Genomic DNA, 19,802 nt, shown 5'->3' with positions numbered 1-19,802 from the left:
TCAGGTTTATGTCTCAGTTATACAATATTCAAACACCCATCCCTTCACCAGTGCCCATATTCCACCACCCAAAACCCCAGTATACCCCTCGCCCCCACCCCCCACCCCCTACTGTATAACTAATGAATTTCATTTCATTTTCTCTTTACCTTGATTACGTTCCATATTTCAACACAAAACTCACTATTGTTGTTGGAGTTTCCACCCAAGAAAGACAGCCCTACTACCAAGGAAGCATTTGATAATTAGTTTTCCATTGCTGGGAATGAAGAGATATGTAGCCCCACTGCTCCAAGTACATAATTCTGTTTTTTTCCTTTTTCCTTTTCCTTTTTTTTCCCCCCTCATCCCCCTTCCCGCGCCTCATAGTATGGTATACGCCACGCCTCGTTTCTCCCTGAAAATGGGAAACAACCTGGAAAGAGGGATATTTCCTCATCTCGGCCAGCGTGGGGTTGTTGCTTAGTTTACAGTCCAGAGAGGTGGCTGCTACATTAATAACCTTCAATATTTCAACAAAAACTTACTGTTATTATTTGGAGTTTCCCCCCCAAGTCAGACCTGTTCAAAAGGAACCGTTTCACATTGCTGACAATTATAGATGTTAAGTCGTGCGGACGCGGCAGTGTCCGCGCGGTTTTGGATTTCTGTATAAAGTCCAGGGAAAATTCTGCCAGAAATTGCATAGCCCAGCTCATAGTCCCAGTGCATTGCTGTAAGAAGTCTCTGGAATCAAAGTCTTTAGGCGCAGAGGGTCCGCTTCACTCTCAGCAGCTCCAAATTTATCTGGGCCGAGGGCGTGCCGGTTACACCCACTTCCCATGAGTCCCTAGGAGCCCCAAGTGTAAAAATCGAATACCTCTGGGTTAGAACTCTTAGAAGATGGCTCCTGCCATGTGGGTGCCGCCGCCGCTGCCGCCGTTTTCCGTGCAGGAAGACAGGGTGGGGAGGAAAAATCCACCCCCGGGCAGCACAGAGTTGCAACCCAGTTCGAAGTCCCAGTGCATTGCTATTAGAAGCTGCGCTGGATGCCCGAATGTGTTAGGTCTCTGGAATCAAAGTCTTTAGGTGCTGAAGGTCCGCTTCACTCTCGGCAGCTCCGAATTTATCTGGGCCAAGGGCGCCACCAGTGTATTTTAATAATTACTTTTTTATGATGCTCTTTATCATTCTATTTGCATTTTTCTCTGTAATAGCTTTCATCTAAGGAAGGAGAGTTACTCTTTATTTTCTGGACCCTTTTTATAATCTGTTCTTTTGGGACATATATATATATATATATATATATATATATATATATATAGAGAGAGAGAGAGAGAGAGAGAGAGAGAGAGTGTGTGTAGAGGGGAGGTGATAGTTTGAACCATGCCCAGTACTGCTCAGGAGTTATTCCTGGCTTCGCACTCAAGGATGACTCCTTGGTGGTGCTTGGGGAGCCATATGGGATCCAAGGATTGAGCCTGGGTTAGCCTCGTGCAAGGCAAATGCCCTTCCCACTGTATTATCACTCCAGCCCATGGGGCCCGTAATTTGACGTCAGTACTTTTTTACCAACCTTGCTCTCTGGTTAACCCAGTGGTGCTCAGTGCTTACTCCTGGCTCTATCCTCAGATATCACTCCTGGTAGTGGTCAGAGGACCACATACAGTACTGGTGATAAAACAACAGTTGGCTGCATACAAGGCAAACATTTTTTTCTTTAAGGCCACACTTGGCAATGCTCAGGGGTTACTCCTGGCTCTGAACTCACCAATCACTCCTGGTGGTGCTCAAAGCGATAGCCAGGATCAAACTTGGGTTGACCACAAACTTGGGTTGGTCACATACAAGGGAAATGTTCTACCTGCTATACTACTGCTCTGGCCCCATAAGGCATATATTTTAACTTCTTTATTATCTCTATGGTTCCTTTGTACCAACTCTTACTATCAAATTGTATTTTGTAATTTTATCCCCTCTCTCACAGACTATATCGGAATTACATACTACTTAGTAAATTATAAAATTAAATTACCCAAGACAACAGCCATTTATTATCTCATAGTTTCAGATGGTTGAGAATTTGGGAACAATTTAACTGGTTGATTCTTTCTTGAGGTCTCATTAGGTTTGTCAACAAAGGGGCTGGAGCAATAGTATAGCAGGTAGGGCGTTTGCCTTGCACGCAACTGACCCAGGTTCAACACCTAGCATCCCATATGATCCCCCGAGCACTGCTAGGAGTGATTCCTGAGTGAAAAGCCAGGAGTAACCCCTGAGCATCACCAGGTGTGACCCCCCCAAAAAAGTTTGTCAACAAAGATTTTGCCCTTAGGTCAGGTAGTACAGCAGGTAGGGTGCTTGCCTTGCATGTTTCTAACCCGGGTTAGACCCCTTGCACCACATATGGTTCTCACAGCACTTGCTAGAAGTGAAGTGAAGTCATCCCTGAGCATAGAGACAGGAGTCGGCCCTGAGTGCACAAACAGGTGTACCCCAAAATCTACAAGGAAGATTGTGCCCTTGCAGCAGTTACCTGAAGGCTTTACTGGAGTTGGAGGATGTACTCCAAATAATTGCTGGTGGGAGGTCCTTGATGCTTGGGTATCTCCATAGGATTGCTTGAGTGCCCTCATAATATAAATGACTAAGCGACCCGAGAAGAGAGGACAAATTAGGAGCCACATGTGGCATTTCATTCTAGCCAGAGAGGTCACAAACCATCACTTTTGCTATATTAGACATGTGTCTATAAGTCTAGCCCTCAAGGAGAGGCAGAATTGGTTTGATGTAATGTTGTCACCAAAACGGTCTTTTCAAGTGGTGGATGCTGTATAAGGTAAAATGTCATTCTTTAGGCTTAACATTCAGTAGTGAAATTCATCTTTATAAGAGAGGGTCCATTGTCTGTTGATATCTTTATGACTTTTGTTCATGGGTTAATTATATAAGTATTAGAGGAAATGAAGACTAGCCAATGACCTCATTTGTTTTTTTGGTTTGGGGCCACATCATACAATGATGGGTGTTCAGAGCTAAACCCTCCTGGGTTTAGGGGACCATTATGCTACCTGGAATTGATTCTGGGCCTCCTGTGTGTAAAAGCATGCACTTCAGCTGTTTGAGCTATCTTCACTGCTATAGATGTCAGTTTCTAAGAGGTAAATATTCATGCAGGAATTTAATTTTTTTTGGGGGGTCACATCCGGTGATGCACAGGGGTTATTCCTGGCTCATACACTCAGGAATTACTCTTGGCGGTGCTCAGGGGACCATATGGGATGCTGGGAATCGAACCCGGGTCGGCCGCGTGCAAGGCAAATGCCCTACCCGCTGTGCTATTGCTCCAGCCCCACCATGCAGGAACTTAATTTGGCTGTGACTGACCTATACCTGCCCCCAGGATTCCACTGTAATTTTAAATAAAAGTACATCTTAGAACGGGGCTAGGTAATTTGTACAGAGCAGGGAAGCACTTACTGGTCGGCCTAGACCTTTCTTTTCTGAGAGTAGATCCTAGAAAATAATAGTTTGTTGTGTGAGGCCTGACATTAGCAACTCCAACTTGGCCTAGTCTGGGTACTTTAATGTTACAGCAATATTTGATATATAGAAATATTGCTGGTGGTGTGTATAGAAATATTGATTTATTGATTTATAGAAATGTTGCTGGTGGTGTGTAGTGTCCTTACTGAGTTTTGAACCATGACTGACACCATGCAAAGCATGTGTTCCATCCCTTTTCATATTGATTTGCTTATATTTGTATAGACTTTGTAGGTTCATAAAGGGTATTAGTCTTTGGTTTTTCCCTAAATTTTTTTTTTATCAACTTGAAGATGTTCTGTTTCCCTAGGTGGGTTTTTTTTGTTTTGCTTTGTTAGTATCATGGGTTTTTTTTTTTTCTTTGGTTTTTGGGTCACACCCGGCAATGCACAGGGGTTACTCCTGGCTCTGCACTCAGGAGTTACCCCTGGCGGTGCTCAGGGGACCATATGGGATGCTGGGAATCGAACCCGGGTCGGCAGCGTGCAAGGCAAACGCCCTACCCGCTGTGCTATTGCTCCAGCCCCCAGTATCATGGTTTGATACAAGGTCTTATGCATGCAAGGCCTTTAAGCCACTTCCCAAGTGTTTTTTTCTTTTATTAAACAAGAAATTTAAATGTAGATAACTGTGACTGACAAAATTGATTATAGTGGGCTTTTAGCCATATGGACTGGAGCGAGAGCACAGCCGGTAGGGTGTTTGCATTGCACTCGGCCGACCCAGGTTCTATTCCTCCGTCCCTCTTGGAGGGCCCGGCAAGCTACCGAGGGTATCCCACTCGCATGGCAGACCCTGGAAGGCTACCTGTGGCGATATGCCAAAACCCGTAACAACAAGTCTCACAATGGAGACGTTGCTGGTGCCCGCTCGAGCAAACCGATGAACAAGGGGATGGCAGTGCTACAGTGTTTTAGTCATACAATGTTTTCTAATCTCTAACTCCACCACCATATGATCCCATTCTTCCACCAATGACTACAGATTCACTTTTTCCCACCCTTGCCCCCCTTGCAGATATATTTTAATTATTGTACTTTGGGTCTGAGTGTTACTATAGTGGGTAGGGTGCTTGCCTTGCATGCTACTGACCCAGGTTCCATCCCTGGCACCACATGTAGTCTCCCAAGCCCACCAGGAACAAGACCTAATTACTGCTGGGCGTGGCCCAAAAGCAAAAAGTAGTTTGGGTTCCATGTTTTCAATTGTTTGTTCTAGTAGTTTAGCTCTAGAGCCCTTGCCTCTATCACGGATAAACCAGAGACCCCTGGCCCTTGCCTCTGTGTTACTTCCAGGTCTCCTCTTATTGCTCCCCTCCTCCACTTCTCCTTCCTTGGCATTTCTGTAATCCAGAGCCAGTATTTTGCCCACTCTTCATTTGGCAAATTACTCTAACATATGAGTGAAAACTTGTAGTATTTGCCTTTGTCCTTTGACTTAACATATAATCTTCCAGTTCCGTCCAAGTTGAAGCAGACTGTGTGATTTCATTATTTTTTTTGGGACGGCATAGGATTCCATTGCATATAGTTGATCCCATTGTCTTGTGGGAACACTGCATCTTATGGGAGCTCTAGTCTTAATTTTTTTGAGGAATATCTATATTGTTTTTCATAGGGGCTGAACCAGACAGACATTTTCACCAGCAGTGCATGAAAGTTCTTTTTACCACCTCCACACTTGGCGATGCTCAGGGACTATATGGGATGTTGGGGATAGAATCCGGGTCGGCCATGTGCAAAGCAAGCACACTACCCGCTGGACTAGCTCTCTGGCTCCAGTCTTTTTGTTTCATTTTGCTTTATGCCATTCTCACTTGTGTAAGGTGATCGCATTGTCATCTTAATTTGAATTTCTCTTGTAAGTGATGACAAACACTAATTTGAATTTCTCTTGTAAGTGATGACAAACACTAATTTGAATTTCTCTTGTAAGTGATGACAAAAGTAAGTGAATACTGAGCCGGCCTAGCAGTACTCAGGCAGTGCTCAGTGCTCCTGGCTCTGAGCTCAGGGATCACTCCTGCCGGGGGCCCAGTTTTTGGGCCATAGCTGGTGATGCTTAAAACTCAGGTCAGCCGCATTGCAAAGCAAGTGCCCTACTGTCACCATCCTGGCAGTGACTGGGTCCCCTAGTGCATTGGGGACCAATACACATTCCCCAGGCTGATGGACTGTATGTACGCCTATGGGGTTCGGGGGCACACCCTGCAGTGCTGCAGAGTGATCCGCATGCTGGGGATCAAACCGGGCCAAATGGAAGGCAAGTGACACAATTCCTGTTCTGTCTCTCCTTACTGAAATGAAAACTTTTGACTCCACTACATATATATAAAACTAGTTTTTCCAGAATCTAGCTCAACAATCCTAAAACACTGTAGAAGGATATTTGTTTCTTAAAAATGCGAAACATAAACTTCATACCTGGAGTATCAGGATCTTTCTCATATTCCAGTATGTATCTTTCAGACTTCTTGTATGTCAATCAGATCACTTTAGACAACAAATCTACCCAGTACAAACCAGATTATAAACTACTGTCTGGCCTACATGCTGGCCTGTCATTGCTCTCACCTTAGCATCGTGCCTGGTACACAAAACATTTACATATTGGAATAAAAAGAATGTGTTTACGCACATTTGAAAAACAATTATTTATTGAAAACCACGTAACAATGTAACAGAATCTGGTAATAGTACAGTCAAGAAATACATTCAATAATACTACAATCAGGGTTGGAGAAATGGCACAGCAGGTAGGGACGTACATCCTACTTTAGATATTATATACTCCAGTATATTCTAAACAGTCACTCAGACAGTTTGTAGTATAAAGCAAGCAGAGCTTGTAATTTGAAATGCAAAATGAAAAAAAAAATGCAAAATGATTTTAAGAATAGTTCTCTTGGCTAGGGAGAAAGCTTAATAGGCTAGGCCCATGCAAAACATGCCTTGCACGTGTAAGGCCTGGGCTCAATCTCTGGTATGGTGCGGCTCTCAGAGCTGCAGGGAGCAGTCCCTCAGCACCACTGGTGTGGCCCAGTCTCCCCAAAAGGAGTAATTCTTTAGAAACCAAATGCCAAATAGATGAATCTGTTAATACAATGTAAATGATTTTTTATTTTTTTTTGGTGAGGGGTGGTGTCACCACCACTGCTCAGGGCTTACTCTTGGCTTTCCAGCCAGAGATCACTCCTGGGGGGACTCAGGAACCCTACGGGGTGCTGGGGACTGGAGCAGTTTCCTCACTGCACTGTCACTCCTGCTCCAATAGAAATAATTTATAAATGCTAACAGAAATACTAGGAATAGTAAAAATATAGGTGTCTTTAGTAGTAAAGGGATACTGACACTCTGGTGGTAGGTGTGAAGCAGTATGTTTTACACAATAACACCAATATAAATTAGATACTTCAATTGAAAATTAAACAAGGAGAGTCAGGACTTATTAGCACATGCTTCATGCTGGGAGCCAGGGTTTAGCCCCAGCACTGCATGGTTGCCTGAGCACCACAGGGGGCAACTCTCAGACACTGAGGGACATGCACCTGGCCCCAACAGAAGAGCAGGAAGACAAAACAGGCATCTTGAAAACAGTGAGAAGGATGGATTAGAAGTGACACATGGAAAGTGTTGATGTGTTTTGGCTCCACTACTGGTGGTAGTGAAGCAGCATTTTACCAATATTTTGCATAAACATATATATATATATATATATATATAAAGTAAATGAAAAGTTATAACCCCTGAGGTGCTGGGGGTTGAGCCAGAATTCAGAGGATGTGAGGCAACTCTCCAGTTCTTAGAAAAATAATTTTCGAGAGGAAGGAAAACCCCCATGAGTATGGAATAACATTGGGTTATCCTGGCTTCTCCCGCAGGGAGTTTAGGTTTATTTACTCCCACAACAGTCCGCCTGAGGCACACCCAATTCCATCAAGCACTAATAATCCTATATTGCTTTTCTCTTTCCTTTATGTCACACGCATGGTTTAGCAACGTCCTTTTATAGAGACAGCGTCCTTGTACAGACACAGGAAAACAGTTCATGCTATGCTTTGTAACCTGGGAGTTAATTGACTCCAAAATAATATTTACTCCTGGGCATCTATATTAACTTGACTTAAGCCTCAGTTGCCCTTAGTTCCTAGCATTCCAAAAGCAGGGTCCTGATGAAGGGACTGGATGGACCCAGGGCAAGCTATAAGCTGTCCTGGAATCAAAAGGGGACAAGCTAAGAACCATAAGTAAATAAGTTAAAAGCATGGTCATGGGACAAATTCTGTCATGACCCAAAAAGAAGTAACTGAGTAAGAATCCTGCTGGGCTTAGGAAAGACTGACTTGGTCTGTGGATTACTAGCTGAGGAGAGGATCAAGCCATAAATCTGGATGGAATCCAGCTCTTGAGCAGATCTCCTAGTAATCTGGAAGCGGAACCCTCAGATGAGATTTTGCCCTTTAGTTAATCTCTTAGAACTCTTAGAAGAGTTCTTAGAAGCCCTCTTAGAAGAAGGGGCTTTACCTCTGTTGTTTTGACAATGTTCAACCCCACCTATGTGTACCCCCACTCTTCATGATTTCTATATAACTATGCTGTAAGGGGTAAGAGGGGGAGAGGGGGACTTTGAGGTCTGCAAGGAGACTAGGATGATGGAACTATGATAACTGGGACTACGACCAAAACTACAACTATGATTGTGTGTAGGGAAGATAGAGAATTACACTGGGAAAAGAGAGAAACTGACTACAAACCAGCCTGGGGTGCAGCCCCTGTTTCTCTGTTCCCCCTGTCTTTTGTCCGTCTGTCACCATGAGCCAGCCTGGGGAGGCAGTTCTCAGCCACCGAAAGCTCGAGTCCTGCGTGCCTCAGCACTTTCCCTTGGAAACTCATACATAAGTATTTAGAAAGGATATTACACACAGCTCATCAGAGCTCATGAACTACAAGACATATGAGGGCAACACTGATAGAGTAACAGAAACTACAGAAGGGCTTCAGATAGAGATGAAGGGCTCAATATAAATTTTAAAAAATGAAAATGCAATCGTATTGTTTCTCCAAAATTTGTTCTCCACAACGTAAGTTCAGTTTTCAGTAATCCTGGGTGATATATTCATTTACATATTTGACACATCTGGTAGTGTGCCAGGTGGTGCCAGGGTTTTATATGTGCTCCCATTGAGCAATCCCTCTCACCCACAGACATATTTCTTAAATGTCATTTTGTTTTTAACATTTCTTCCGATTTTAAATGTAGCTTCACCATGATTCTCTCTCTCTCTCTCTTTCTCCATAAAAATATATAAAGAGATATAATCTAAAGGGTATATCTGTTCATAGTGAAAGAAAAACTACCAGTGATATTACTGCAGTGCGTTTTTATCATTTTTAGTTAATTCATAAGCCAGTAATTCTGCTGAAAACAATCAACATGTACTTAAGGAAAAAAAGTTTAGCCCAGAAGTGGATGATTTAATAAAATATAAATAGAAGTGAATGATAATTTAGAAATAGTAGAGTCGATATTATTAAAAATATTTCTCATACTTTGTAAGAAATGTTTCTCAAGACTATCAATTTTTAGGTAACTGAAACTAGTATTAAACTTTTTTTTTAAAGTACAGTATTAATTCATGCAACCAATTCCTCTTTAACATATATGGGTAGGTTAAAAATGAAGGCTGAAGTGTAATCTGTAAAGGTTGAATTCGAGGTTAATTTATATGCTGAAAGTCACACCCAAGCTTTCCAGCCTGGAAAAAGTCGACTGAGGTTTTTGGGGTCCATGGCCTGTTGTATGAGCAAATTCACTTGTCCACCTACACTGAGCACGGTTCCTTCTTCCACTCCCTTCAGTTTCTCTTGCAGTCTCATGAGGACACGTTCAGCGACTTTGTTGAAACTCTGGTCAATATCACTGATAACAAAAACAAGTTTTAAAGAGATGGAACAGTATCAAAGGTCCTGGGGAAAAAAAAATCTGAACAGTGGACACTATTCCTTTCTAAAATATGCCTCACCTGAGAGTTCGTTTGCACTCTTGATCATCTGCATTCAGAGTGGAATGGAGCTCGGTTTCATCTTCCGGCCTCTGCTGTAGATACAGGGCTTTCAGAGGGTTCATAGTCCAGTCAAAGAGAGGATCATACAGGAGAACCTAGAGAGAGCACAGCGAAGAGGAGAGTGCACTTGATGACACAGAAACAGTACAGTCAGGATTATAAAAATAGCAGGTCAGGGGCCAGGGCGGTAGTTCAAAAAGGCAGAGCACAAGTGTTCGCCCTCCCTGTGATTCCTGGTATCACGGGGCGCCTCACAGCATTACTGGGTGTGGCCCTAGTTGCTCAAGCACCATTGAGCCCGAGCAGCACCAGGTCACCAGCCAAGTACCATCAGGCCTATGGTGCTGAGCCAAGAGTCATCAGAATTGGCCTCCAGACCCCCCAAGCACTGCTGGAGAGATTCCGGTTATAATAACAGTGTCAGGGAAATAGCTTAGTGGCGGAGCAGACTTGATCCCTGGCACCAGTTGGTCCCACAGGCGTCACTGGAAGTGAACCTTGAGCACTTAGCTTGGGGTAGACTAAGTCTCTGCCAGATGTGGTCCCCCAAAATTAAAAAAAAAATAGACCAGACACCTAGAAGCTAGGGAAGAAGCAAAGGTAAATATGAGTATGTTTGCGCTTTACATTCCTTGTGGGAAAACTATACAGCACAAGGCTCTGAGTTTCACATTTCATTCTTAACTATCTTTGTCCATGGTAGGGGGTGACATCCCTAGACCCATGTTTCCTGATTGATTAAAACTATTTCACTAAAGAATATATGCATGAATTATGTTTATTTTTTATTTATGAGGGGTCTCCCAAGCCTAGGGGCCCCTTCAGAGGACTCCGAGCCAGCCTGGCCCGCGATTAAATCCCAGGGTCTGAGGATACAGTGTTAAGGCTCTGCAGTGCTTGGGGCCTTCAGGGCGGTGCCTGGCAATACTGGGGCTCTCTACGGCTGCAACTGGTGATTCCCAGGGGACCCACGGTGCTACGAATCTGGGAACTGAAGGAGTCGTCTGCATATAAAGCTGTGCCTTAACCCCTATACTATCTATCTCTTCAGGTCTCTAATCATGTTCTTCCCATTTCTTATAAAGTCCAGGTAAGGGTATTTGCTTATAGGTCCTCATCCCCCTGCACCTGGCTGTCTAGGTACAGCTTGAATTGTGCAAGTTGGGAAGCCTAACTTTGAGGACGGGAGACAGAGCTCAATCGGTGAATACTTTGTGTCTGATCCCCTTGTTCCATGCAGTTCCCCCATGCTTTGAGTCAGGAGTGTCCCTGGGCACTGACAGATTGTGCCCCCCCCAACCCCTTATACTAATAATATTTTGTGAAAAAAAAAAAACTGAGAACATGTCAAATTTCTTTTGCTCTTAAGTTGAAAAGCTTGACATTTTTGTCTTCAGTACAAAAAAAATTAGACTTTTAGTTTCTGCACATGGAAGCATTTGTCGCTGTTTCTTATTTCATAAGCTACACCCAGCAGTGCTCCGGGGTTACTCCTAGATTAGTGCTCTTGGGAGTTGCTCAGGGGAGCGGGCAATTACTAAACCCAGGGACTAAAACCGGGTCTTCCACATGCAAAGCATATACTCGGCCCCCTGAGCTCTCTCCAGGCTGAGTATCCATGTTACCATGTGCTTTTAGTGTAGAATCAATGACAAACTGTAATAGGTAAGAGAATATATTAATATAATCTAAGGAGGAAAAAGAAAATGCACTTTTAGCCTTGGGAATAGCATAGCCTTAGCTTTAATTTTGTCAACACATTATTTAGATCCATTTTAACAGTTAGCAAAAATCCTTATTGCTACTAGTGGCCCAAAGGAGATCTAGAAAGAATGGTTTGGCCCATATGTTGACATACAGACTCAACACAGTAATTTCTTTTTTTTTGGCTTTTTGGGTCACACCCGGCAATGCACAGGGGTCATTCCTGGCTCATGCACTCAGGAATGACCCCTGGCGGTGCTCAGGGGACCATATGGGATGCTGGGATTCGAACCTGGGTCGGCCGCGTGCAAGGCAAATGCCCTACCCGCTGTGCTATCACTCCAGCCCCCAACACAGTAATTTCTTAAGACATCAGCTTCAGACCCATCAACTTCACCCTCCCTGGGATATGCCTCACTATTACTGATCTAGGATCCATTGGTCAGCCAGTGAGTTAAAACAGTGACTCTCAACTTTCACTACTTAATGGGAAAGAGTCTTAAAATACAAATGTTAAGGGTTGGAGAGAGTACAGGGGTTAAAGTGTTTGCCTTTTATGAAACTGACCCTAATTCTATCCCTGGTACCACGTATGTTCCCCTGAGCACTGCCAGGCATAATCCCTGAGTATCTCCAGGTATGGCCGTAAAACTAAAACAAATACAATGTCCCTACCCATGCCTAGAAGTCATCAGTATTTTTAAAAGTAGTACAGGTGGTTCTAAAATGCAGCTAGGCCCAGCACCAAGTTAAAGGAACAAAAAGCTGATGAATACAGGGAAGCATACCTCTCGCTATTCAGTTTTCAAGAGCTTCCTGGGAAGGGAACCCTCCTGATGTCTTACCTTATATCCTGCTCACCAGGGTGGTGAGTGACTGGCTTAGGGACAATTCATGCTGAATAAAGCAATCACCACAATCATGGAAATGTGTGTCACTTCCCTTTCTGCCCTGATGGATGGGAGGCAGGATCTTGATCGCATATATAAGCTCTGTAGGCCAGTAGGGGCTGTCCCAAAGTTAAGACAGCAGAGAGGCACTGAAGGAGAATGACAGCCAGCCATTTGGGCCCTCAGGTCTCACCCAGGTTCTTCCAGTACCAGCAGTCACAGCTTCATCTCCTGTGTCTGATCCTAAATGGTTTGAACCACTTAGGCTGCCCTGACATGCAGCACTCATCACTAAATCAAATCCTCATAAGTGATCATCAGCTTGAGAAAAATACCTGCAGACTTAGTACACACTTTACCTCTACAATGGTTAACAGGGTTTCCTGAGAGTTTCTCATAACTTCCATGGTTTTCTCACAGCATCTACAGGCAGATAAATAGGGACTTATTTACACGTCAACATATTCTATATGTATTAGGCATGCATATTATACATGATGTAATATACATATTTATGTGAAGTATGTCGAGACGGTTCCTTTTAAATAATTTCTAAAATACTGTTTCAAAGAGCATAGCACTGAGAGAGTGGGCTTCAGCAGACGTTTCTTAACTGATGACAAAAATATGTGCGAAGAATCTTCACACTTGTAAGACTAAGTGATGGAGAGGTGACTCCATGTGCTGGAGTATAGGTTTCACATGCAGAGCACCCATGTTTGCTTGCTGGCACTGCATGGTCCCTGAGCACTACAGGAGTGAATCAGTCCGGAGAATCCTCTGAACAAGTGTGTCCCTCCCCGCAAAAACCCAAGATAATACTATAAAATATGTATCTTAGTCACTGATTATTATGGTAATTATTAGTTTACTTTGACTAGAATTTGCTTCATGAAGAGTTGAGCACAGCCAAACAATAATAGTGAGTTTTTTGTTGAAATATTGAATGTAATCAAAGTAAAGTGAAAGTAAAGTGAAATTTATCAGTTACACAGGTGGGGTGGGGGGCTGGGAAGGTTGGGGGTGGGGGGAGATATACTGTGATTCTTGGTGGTGGAATATGTGCACTGGTGAAGGGATAGGTGTTTGAGCATTGTATAACTGAGACTTAAACCTAAAAGCTTTGTAACTTTCCACATGGTGATTCAATAAAAGAATAAATTTAAAAAAAGAAAGAGTTGAGCACAGGGCTGGAGAGACCTGGGTTATGCTTTGTGTGTGGGAAGCCAGGGGCCAGTTCCTGGTACTGCATGGTTCTCTGGGTACACTGGGAGTGATCCTCAAGCACAGGGCCAGGAATCGTTCTTGAGCACTATCAGGTGTCTAAGTCCCTCCTGCCCCAAGTTTAGTACATGTCTATGTTGGGAAAACTATAGACAGCCCCAAAGTTCTTTTATAGGAAATTATAGTAGATAATGATATCTATTATATATCATTACCTCAGTTTATGATGATAGAGCTTGAAAGGAAAAAGCAGCGGCTTATGGAGGACAGTATATATGTATATATACACGTATACATTTTATACATTGTTACATAAGTTACATACAGTTACATATATACGCTATATTGGTGAGATTCTGGTATCTGACGGGAAGGGCAACTATTACTGCTTGGACCCAGGGTCTTAATACCAGTGAAGCATTGAAATATAATCCTAGCAATGAATTTATAAACTATAGATATGTGTAACTCAAATAGTTTGAATGTCCATGTCTTCTACCTTACCTTTATTCCTTACTATTACCCATCTCTTCTACCTTAACTCTTATTGCTTACCTTCTGAAAACACCTTCAACTCCAGTAATGCCCATTCCATCCACAATATCTCTGCTGAGTCTAAAAGGAACTGTTTCAGGAGTAGGAAGGATTTTACCCTGTTCAAAAGCAACTCCTGAAATTAAAACAAACAAACAAAAAAGGTGAGGTTAGGAGGTTTCACAGCCAATTTACTTTCCTTCCAAGTAGAAGGTGAATTAAGTCTGGATTGGAGCGACAGCACAGCAGGTAAGGCGTTTGCCTTGCATGTGGCCGACCTGGGTTTGATTCCTCCATCCCTCTTGGAGAGCCCGGCAAGCTACCGAGAATATCATGCCCACACGGCAGAGCCTGGCAAGCTCCCCGTGGCATATTCGATATGCCAAAAACAGTAACAAGTCTCATAAAGGAGACGTTACTGGTGCCCACTCAAGCAAATCGATGAGCAACGGGATGACAGTGATACAGTGATTCGATTAAGTCTAATACTGCACAGATTCACATTCTATTTGTCTTTCTCATTCCACCATTACCTAGGAGACACACCTCAAATTCAAATAACATACACACATCTTGCCCCAGTCAGAGAACTCCAGTAACATCCAGTAATGGCACTCCATTCTGGAGCCATCCACACACCCGCGGGCAGTGCCTGATTTCTCCTCCTGTATTTATTTATTTATTTATTTATTTATTTAATTTATTTATTGGTTTTTGGGTCACACCTGGCCATGCACAGGGGTTACTCCTGGCTCTTCACTCAGGAATTACCCCTGGCGGTGCTCAGGGGACCATATGGGATGCTGGGATTCGAACCCGGGTCGGCCGCGTGCAAGGCAAATGCCCTACCCGCTGTGCTATTGCTCCAGCCCCTATTATCATTTTTTAAAAAATTATATTGAGGCTTTCCCAGTTAACAAATAACATTCAATTGAAATATGGCTCTCTTGAATGTCAGCTTAGTTCGACTGGCTATAGTTTGACTGGCTTTGGGGTTACCACCTTGTTCCTGCTAAATGTTACAACACCAAGTTTCCCACTGGCCTCCACTGACATCCACGGGAAAAGGGGCTCCTTGCTGAAGTGAGGTGATGCTCTAAGTCCAGGTTTCAGGAGGCACAGGGCAGCTGGGGGAAGAACAGAAGGCTGAGGGGCCGGAGATATATACAAGGCCAAGGTACTTTCTTCATATTTGTCCAGCCCTGGTTGAATTCCCAGGACAGCACTGCTCCCCAGGCACCACAAGGGGTCACTCCTGAGCACTGAGCCAGGAGTAGCCTCTGAGCAATACTGGATGTGGCAAGAAAAAAACTCTTTGAAACAGAAACCAAAAAAGATTTGGCTTTTTAACAATGAGTTAAAAATAGCACAAAATATATACCTTAACTTAAGGTTTGTTTTGTAGTCTAACGTACTGCAACATATTATTAGTCTAACATACATGACTGGAGTCACAGGTGGGCAGAATATAAAGAAAGTGACACTAGGCCAGTTACTGCAGTTACTGCAGGTCTAAACCTTTATTTCCACCCTGAGTTTTTTAGGTTTTTTTTTCTGCTTTTCGGGTCACACCTGGTGATGCATAGGGGTTACTCCTGGCTCTGCACTCAGGAATCACCCCTGGCAGTGCTCAGGGGACCATATGGGATGCTGGGAATCGAACCCGGGTTGGCCGCGTGCAAGGCAAATGTCCTACCCACTGTGCTACAGCCACTCCACCCTTCCTTCTTTACAATCATGTACTTACTTAGTAAACAGATAAAAAGCTTAACTGTTTCTACTTACCTAAATCGATATGTACAAGTTCTGCTGACTGCTCATTTATCAAAATATTCTGCACATGTCTATCGCCAAGTCCAAGTATGTAGCCAACTGAAAAATCCAATAATATGGAATCACTGATTTGATTAATTTCTATAACATATCTATAGCCTCGTTTTTTACTAAGAAATGCCATGTCTATAATCTATAAATGGTTTATGTGTTTTTTTATCCTACTCAAGAAAAAACATACATTCTGAATTAAAGTCAAATCTTTCCAGCTATTTTCATAATGCATACTTAAACCTTAAATGACTTGCCTGAAAACTTTAACTTTATAAAAAATAAGTATGTATTTGTTTAAGAGTATGAGTGAGTATACCCTGAAAAGTGATGTAGTTAGTTTGACATGCAGTATGAGGCAAGACCAAAGCATTTACACTCAAATATGATTTGAGTATACTTTTGAGGAACTCATGGGTAAATTCTTCATTCTTTAATGAAACTTTCTTCTGCTTAATGAACTATATTTAGGCTTTTTTTTTGGCGGGGGGCCCACCCGATGATGCACAGGGGTTGCTCCTGGCTCATGCACTCAGGAATTAATCCTGGTGGTGCTTGGGGGACCATATGGGATGCTGGGAATCGAACATCCCAGCAACAGATGGGTTGGCCACATGCAAGGCAAATGCCCTACCTGCTGTGCTATTGCTCCAGCCCCAATAAACTATATTTAGATAATCATTAATTCACTTCAACAGATTCAAGAAAAAATGTATTTCCATTTTTTAAAGAATTAATGCCTTTAATCTAATGAAAACAATATTCAGTGTTACTGGGCCATGAGTCCAGGTGCCTTGGAAGCTGGCTAGTTCTGTGTCATTAACAGGACTTACTTTCCTGTTAAATTAGTTTGCTCAGGTTAGTAATTCTCAAGGTTGAAGACAGTTTCATAATTACGTAGAAGTCTTTCAAAACATACTTGCCCTGTGTTCCTGGGTTACAGTACCAAAGAGATAAAGAAAATGGTTTTTAGTTAAAAGCTAATAGATGAAAAGATCTTTGATTTACCTATGAATTCTCATTTCTAGGATTCTATTAATTGTGTTATCTAGCTGTTATAATCTCTTAGAAATAAAAAAATCAATCAAATATAGATGTTATACTTTGAATACTTAAATATGCATTGACTTCTGTTCCAAAACCAAAATTAAAAGGAAATTCTCTCTTTCAAAAGCCAAAAAGAGGCTCAGAAGTTATCAAGCCCATGTTCTCTTTTGAACACACTTCCCCTCTCTCTTCTCAAATCTTTTTAAGTAAATTTAAATTAAAACTATCTTGCTTCACTTAAAAACAAAACAACAACAATAAAAGACTAAGAAGAGCTACAGCTAAAAGCTAAGAATCAGGATGAACAAGAATCAAAAGCTAATGGTAAAGATGGTTTGGCTGACATCTATCCACCTTGTCCCCCTACAACTCAAAAACTGGGTCTGCTAATGTACAGACAATTACCAATAGAAGAAGTAGCCACACTGCGAGTATAAGCCAATCGTTTCTCAAACCACACAGCAGGGTCAAGGAATTTTTCCATGCAGAAGAAACGAAACACTGGTTGAAAATGTTGGCAAATATCCATGAAGACTTCATATTTTTCTTCAAAAGATTTCTTCTGTACTTCCTGTAAACAGATCAAATATAAAATTATTTTTTCAATATTATGTTCTGTTTCAACTACATCTTCTAAAATGTGATAATCACAGAAGAAATTAAAAGAGGAACTAGGGGCTGGAGTGATAGCACAGCGGGTAGGGTGTTTGCCTTGCATGCAGTGGACCCAGGTTCGATTCCCAGCATCCCATATGGTCCCCCGAGCACTGCCAGGAGTAATTCCTGAGTGCAAAGCCAGGAGTAACCCTTGTGCATCACCGGGTGTGACCCAAAAAGCCAAAAAAAAAGGAACTTGATATTATCTTTGCCCTACAAAAAGTGAACGGTCTGGTCAGGGAAGAAATTCATTACAAGTAATAATCCCTTCAGGGACTTAACAGTAATCTTAGGGGAAAGGGGCACACAGACATTGTTTGTTTACTTAAATTATTTGGTTTCTGTATAATTTTCATAAAATTTATTTCAGGAACTGGAGTGATAGCACAGTGGGTAGGGCATTTGCCTTGCACACGGCCAACATGGGCTCGATTTCCAGCATCCTATATGGTCCCCTGAGCACGGCCAGGAGTAATTCCTGAGTGCAGAGCCAGGAGTAACCCCTGAGCATTGCCAGGTGTGACCCAAAAACAAAACAAAACAAAATTTATTTCACCATCTTTAAAGAACTAGCTTACCCTAAGGGAAAAGCAAATTAATATACAGAAATATTAACTGTCTCATCTGACAAGGGTTAACATCAAAATTTTTTTTTCTTTTTGGGGCACACCTGGCGATGCACAGGGTTACTCCTGGCTCCTGGACTCAGGAATTACTCCTGGCTGTGCTCAGGGGATCTTATGGGATGCTGGGAACCGAACCCAGGTCAGCCTCATGCAAGGCATATGCCCTACCCGCTGTGCTATCACTCCAGCCCCAACACCAAAGTTTTAAAAAATTTCCTTTTCACACATAAATTCTCATTTTGGTGGTATTCTTTTTTTTTTTTTAAGGAGTGAAGGAAAATAGTTTTACTTATAACACAATAGTTTTCTTAAATAGTGTCCGTAGTGATAGTGCAGCAGGTAGGGTGCTTGCCTTGCATGCAGCCAACCCAGGTTCAAATGCCAGCACTCCAAACGATCCCCTGAGACTGCCAGGAGTGATCCCTAAGCACTGCTGAGTGTGGCCCCAAAACAAAACAAAACAAAACAAAATTTCCTTTTTTATTCACATTATAGAATTTATAATGTTAGGAGAAGACTTCTAAGAACTCATCAATCAGAGTGAAGAATCCGGGCCAGCGGGCACCGCAAGTCAGAATGCTCCAGACCCCAGACCGGGCCAACAATACCGGGGTGCCAGATGGAGAAGGTGCAGCCAACCCGCCTTCTCCAGATGGAGTCCTGGCAACACTGAGCTTTTACTAACACGGCTCCGGTATGTGGGACTGGGATATTTCTTTCCTGATAAATAAAAAAACCTCTCAGGAATGGCTCTGCCACCCCTGAGTGTCCATTATCCCAGAGGCACAGAAACCAATCTCAGAACGCAGCTGCTGCTGGCAGATATACTCCTAGACTGTGAACTAAGCTACGGCCCCATGCAGCCCTGGGAGGGGAAGGGTTTCTGTCCCTAGGCCTTTCCCCCTTTGCGGCAGCATGGCAACCACCACTATTCAGAACCAACTGGACAGAGAGGTAGGAGCCTGCAGTGATGGTTCGAATGGGGAATCTCGCGATGGGGGGTGGGAGGGGCCAGAAACAGCCCTGCTTCCAGCCCAAATGAGACCCTGAGCCCACGAACAGCTCCTCCGCTCCTGAACAGCCATGATCCCTGAGGCACACAAACCAATTTCGGAATGCAGCTGCTGCTGGCAGAAATACCTCTGGACTTAATACCAGAATCCCAAAACTCGGCGGCCACTTTCTCAACCGTGCAACGTCATATGCTCTTTGTTATTAACAAGAGAAAACATACGATCTAATGATGCCATTCTGACAGGTCTGACTATTGGGGGAAAAACTTCAAGTAATGATGGTGAGTTTTCTGTCAAAAATTCAATGTAATCAAGGTAAGGAGAGAGTTAAGTGAAAATCATTTGCCACACAGGCAGAAGGGGAGTGGGAGGGGGATATACAGGGGTTCTTGGTGGTGGAACATGTGCACTGGTGAAGGGATGGGTGTTTGAGCATAGTATGGCTGAGACTTGACCCTGAAAGCCCTGTAACTGTTCTCACAGTGACTCAATTAAAAAAAAAATACTAAATTATTTTTAAAAAACCCTCATCAATCAATAAATTATCAACCAGAGAAGCTATTGCTAGTAGTTCATACAATTAAGCTCGAGCAAATGCCAGCAGAGTAACTAGACTTAACTAGACCGCTGGTCACACAGAGTGCCTAAACTGCAGCTGGGCCAGCACATCACTTGGAATTCTGCTAGAAATCAG

At 42.9% G+C, this 19,802-nt stretch overlaps 1 protein-coding gene across 1 annotated transcript in view; it reads right to left on the bottom strand.

Annotated features, from left to right (window-relative positions):
• Positions 1–6,163: 6,163 nt before the first annotated feature.
• ATM (ATM serine/threonine kinase) overlaps positions 6,164–19,802 on the bottom strand; it is a 102,802-nt gene continuing 89,163 nt past the window's right edge. The window contains exons 59-64 of the mRNA XM_004614100.2: positions 17,218–17,383; positions 15,727–15,813; positions 13,963–14,077; positions 12,543–12,606; positions 9,548–9,684; positions 6,164–9,444 (exon numbers count right to left, since the gene is read on the bottom strand). Coding sequence (XP_004614157.2) covers positions 9,261–9,444; positions 9,548–9,684; positions 12,543–12,606; positions 13,963–14,077; positions 15,727–15,813; positions 17,218–17,383 — 753 coding nt within the window. The 3' untranslated portion in view covers positions 6,164–9,260. The remainder of the gene's footprint in view (positions 9,445–9,547; positions 9,685–12,542; positions 12,607–13,962; positions 14,078–15,726; positions 15,814–17,217; positions 17,384–19,802) is intronic.

This window comes from Sorex araneus, chromosome 3, assembly GCF_027595985.1.
Source record: "Sorex araneus isolate mSorAra2 chromosome 3, mSorAra2.pri, whole genome shotgun sequence".
NCBI lineage: Eukaryota > Metazoa > Chordata > Mammalia > Eulipotyphla > Soricidae > Sorex > Sorex araneus.
This window is presented reverse-complemented; position numbering and strand designations above follow the sequence as displayed.